This window comes from Asparagus officinalis, chromosome 9 (assembly GCF_001876935.1).
Source record: "Asparagus officinalis chromosome 9, Aspof.V1, whole genome shotgun sequence".
Taxonomy (NCBI): domain Eukaryota; kingdom Viridiplantae; phylum Streptophyta; class Magnoliopsida; order Asparagales; family Asparagaceae; genus Asparagus; species Asparagus officinalis.
This window is the reverse complement of record NC_033802.1, coordinates 14,884,616-14,888,116: the sequence shown is the minus strand read 5'-3', so window position 1 is coordinate 14,888,116 and position 3,501 is coordinate 14,884,616. Positions and strand designations below refer to the sequence as shown.

The 3,501-nt window shown below is 39.1% G+C and overlaps 1 protein-coding gene across 1 annotated transcript in view; it reads right to left on the bottom strand.

Annotated features, from left to right (window-relative positions):
* LOC109824486 (malate synthase, glyoxysomal) overlaps positions 447-3,501 on the bottom strand; it is a 5,531-nt gene continuing 2,476 nt past the window's right edge. The window contains exons 2-5 of the mRNA XM_020391095.1: positions 2,989-3,314; positions 2,149-2,479; positions 1,179-1,497; positions 447-958 (exon numbers count right to left, since the gene is read on the bottom strand). Of these exons, the coding sequence (XP_020246684.1) occupies positions 621-958; positions 1,179-1,497; positions 2,149-2,479; positions 2,989-3,314 (1,314 nt within the window). The 3' untranslated portion in view covers positions 447-620. The remainder of the gene's footprint in view (positions 959-1,178; positions 1,498-2,148; positions 2,480-2,988; positions 3,315-3,501) is intronic.

Genomic DNA, 3,501 nt, shown 5'->3' with positions numbered 1-3,501 from the left:
AGTTTCGTGGTCAATGATCCCAGAGATCTTACATCTGTTTTATAACTTAATCACTTTGTATTAGTTCCTAAATCACCTGGTCAATGATCCCAGAGATCTTACATCTGTTTTATAACTTAATCACTTTGTATTAGTTCCTAAATCACTCTTATGGTTAATTTAAAAGTTCTATCTATTTACTAAAATGCCAGTGGAACTCCTTTTAACTAACATATCCTACAATTAAGTATTAGAGAGCTAAATATCCGGTTTCACAATTACATTTCCTGCCATCGGAACTCCCAACTGAATTTTTGGGAGCACCGAAGCGGTCGGCTTTTATTTATCGAAAATCAATTTGTTTCCCTCCTCCAAGGAAACAAACACTATGAATTATGAAACCCAATAGATCACATCTCATAGACCAAAGTAAACACGAAAAATGGCAGACTAATAAAACTCTAGTAGACACCCAACTCTAAATCAAAGATAAATAACACGCACTATAAAAGTAGAATTCAGCGAGTAGTATGAAAACTTTAGCACAACATTATTACATTCTTTCCTTCACAGCAAATAAAACTCCACAAGCTATCCGGAGTTTATTTCGTAGCAACATTTGCTGAAAACATTGAACCTCATCAGAGCCTTGCTGATGCTCTAGGATGCATCACCACAATGTTGTTATAAGCATCAAGAGTCAAGAAATCGTAAAGCTCCTCACTCACACACTGCCTCGCAAAAATCCTGCAAGCTTCTCTAAACCGCCCTCTCTCGAACCTCTCTTTTCCGACTTCTCTCGCAACCCTCTCCATCTCCTCTTCAACCACTCTCCCAAATAATTCCCTTGTTACCTTGACTCCAACTCCATCCCCATCAAGCTCAACCCCATGCTTAATCCATTGCCAATTCTGCACTCTGCTGATCTCCGCTGTCGCCGCATCCTCCATCAGATTATACAGTGGCACTGAGCCCGTACCTGAACAAACATTTTTTAATACTTAATTCATAAATGAATAAAATTTAACCAAATGTATGTTTGATTTTTTTTTATTGGATATTCGTTTAAAATTGGATCCCTTTTAACTCGTTATGTTTTTAATCTACTTATATTTTCTACTTTTAAGTAGTATACCATTTTTTAAACAAATGTACATATGAACGTGTCAGGATTCGATTCTATTAGTTTCAATACCTACCTGTCAGCCACGCGGCTAAGTACTGAATCCCAACGCGGGTGTTGAGACGGAGGGCCGAGATTGAACGGGTGCCGGTGGGTTTTCTGATGAGGTCGTCGGAGGTGATGGAGTCGGCATCTTCACGTTTGGCGGTGTGAATTTGGTTGGGGAGGTTGGGAATGGTGGAGGTGAAGACGTCCAGGATGGTCGGGATTAGGCCCGGGTGGGCCGCCCATGTGCCATCATGGCCTGCACGGACTTCACGGAGCTTGTCCTTCCGGACGAGCTCCAGTGCGGCGGCGTTTGCTGCCGGATCGTCCCTTATCGGTATCTGAGCAGCCTGCAATCAACAATCGGTTGTTAACTCATGAAAAGCAAACCTACTTCACAGCATCAAAGTAACATAACATTTGATGGTACAAGTAACATTATTCAAAACAATATCGTTCAATCAATCGAACCTAGCTTGTAATTATGTCTCGAGCTAGTATGATAACTTTCACAAAACTATCGCGGAGTTCTTAACAGACAATCTTACCGCAAATTTTCTGCAATGAGATATCACGTTTGAAGACGGTTAATATAAATTGTCATGTACTTTGCACGTGACCTGCTATGCACAATTTCGCTCTTCGTGTACTTTATTTGTCTTCTTGCTCTTGCGAATTTCATGAATTGCTAGATATAAGTAAGGATAGTTTAAAACGAGCTGTTAGAAAATAATTTTCGATAATTCATGATATTTTAACGATTCGTGGTATTTGTCTCCACTTTCTGAAGTTCATGATGGTTTCTGATAAAAATCTATGGTAGTTTCGTGCAAAACCCTCCCAAAGATCAGAGATAGTCTCATGGAAACTCAATTACCCTTATTTGAAATATTAGGCAGCAATGTATAAGTTGCCATGTACTCCACACTCTCACATGTTATGGACAATTATTCATATGAATTTTATCGAACAATTCACGTAATATTGTCAGAAAAACATACCATCCCTCCCATAGCATGAACTCCCCTCCGATGACAAGTCCGAATGAGCAAATCTGAGTAACTCTTCATGAAGTGCTGGCCCATTCCAACCTGAACGCGATCAGGCAGAAGCCGGTCGCGGTGAGCTTGAAAGGTCTTGACATAACTGAAAATGTAATCCCATCGGCCACAGTTGAGTCCGACTGAATGGTCTCTCAGCTCGTATAATATCTCGTTCATTTGAAACACTGCCGGTAGAGTTTCTATTAGGACTGTTGCTCGTATGCTTCCTCTTTCGATTCCTGCGAATTTCTCTGCTCTCTCGAATACGCAGTTCCAGATTTTGGCTTCCCTGTTTGGAATAAGGAGGGAAATTACATAAAATTTCTATAGAACTTTTAGGTTCGCATGAATTTTGACAATTCTGACCATAACTTGAAAAATAAAGGAAGTTGAAGTATCACTTTTAAAATCTAAGACCGATTTTCTAAAATTCCGAGAAAACTATATATATTGGGATATATATATGTGCAACTTTGTTAGAGTATAAATTTATAACCCTCAAACTTGGGTAAAACTTTGCAATTAGGTCTACTGAAAGGATCTTGAATTATGTGTCAGATCTATCAATCAGGTGCCAATTTCATAGAAGAAAGTATTGACGATACCATGTTTCAGCCGATGAAAAAAATGTTCACTCTTTGAAAGTTATTACAATATAAATATAAAGTTAAGGGTTTAACTTTCACCACAGCTTCAGAGTTGTCATATAGCTGAACTTTAAGAAAATTACTCTACTTTGATCAATTAATAATTTCCGAAAAAAAAAATTTAATCTACAAATCAAAATATTAACCAAACCTTGAGTGCTCCATCTTCGGAAGATAAAAGAAAGGCCCATAACCACCCCCCTGAGTAGCACGAAAATTAGCATAATTATGAAAGAAATACAACCCAAAATCCACAAGGCATCCAGTAGCAGGCTCGCCGTCGATGAGAATGTGGGCCTCGGGCAAATGCCAGCCCCTTGGCCGGACGAAGAGCTTGGCCGTGTTGTCGTTGAGCTTGTAGACTCTGTTGCGGGCTTGATCATGGAAGCTTATGGTTCTGTTTACTGCGTCTCGGAGGTTCACTTGGCCCTTCATTAGGTTTTCCCAGCTTGGGGAGAGTGCATCCTCAAAATCTGCCTGTGAAAATAAAACATCGTTGTGTTTAGCTAGGGGTAAACTTTAAAAATTATCATTGTTTATTAGAATTTTTGGTATGAATATTATGAATTGTTTTCTGGGTAAATTTAGTATAATGTTCTCCAGTTTGGCTTATTTTGAGATGACTTCCTCGACTCTATAAAAATGCCACAATACCTAGGGGTGT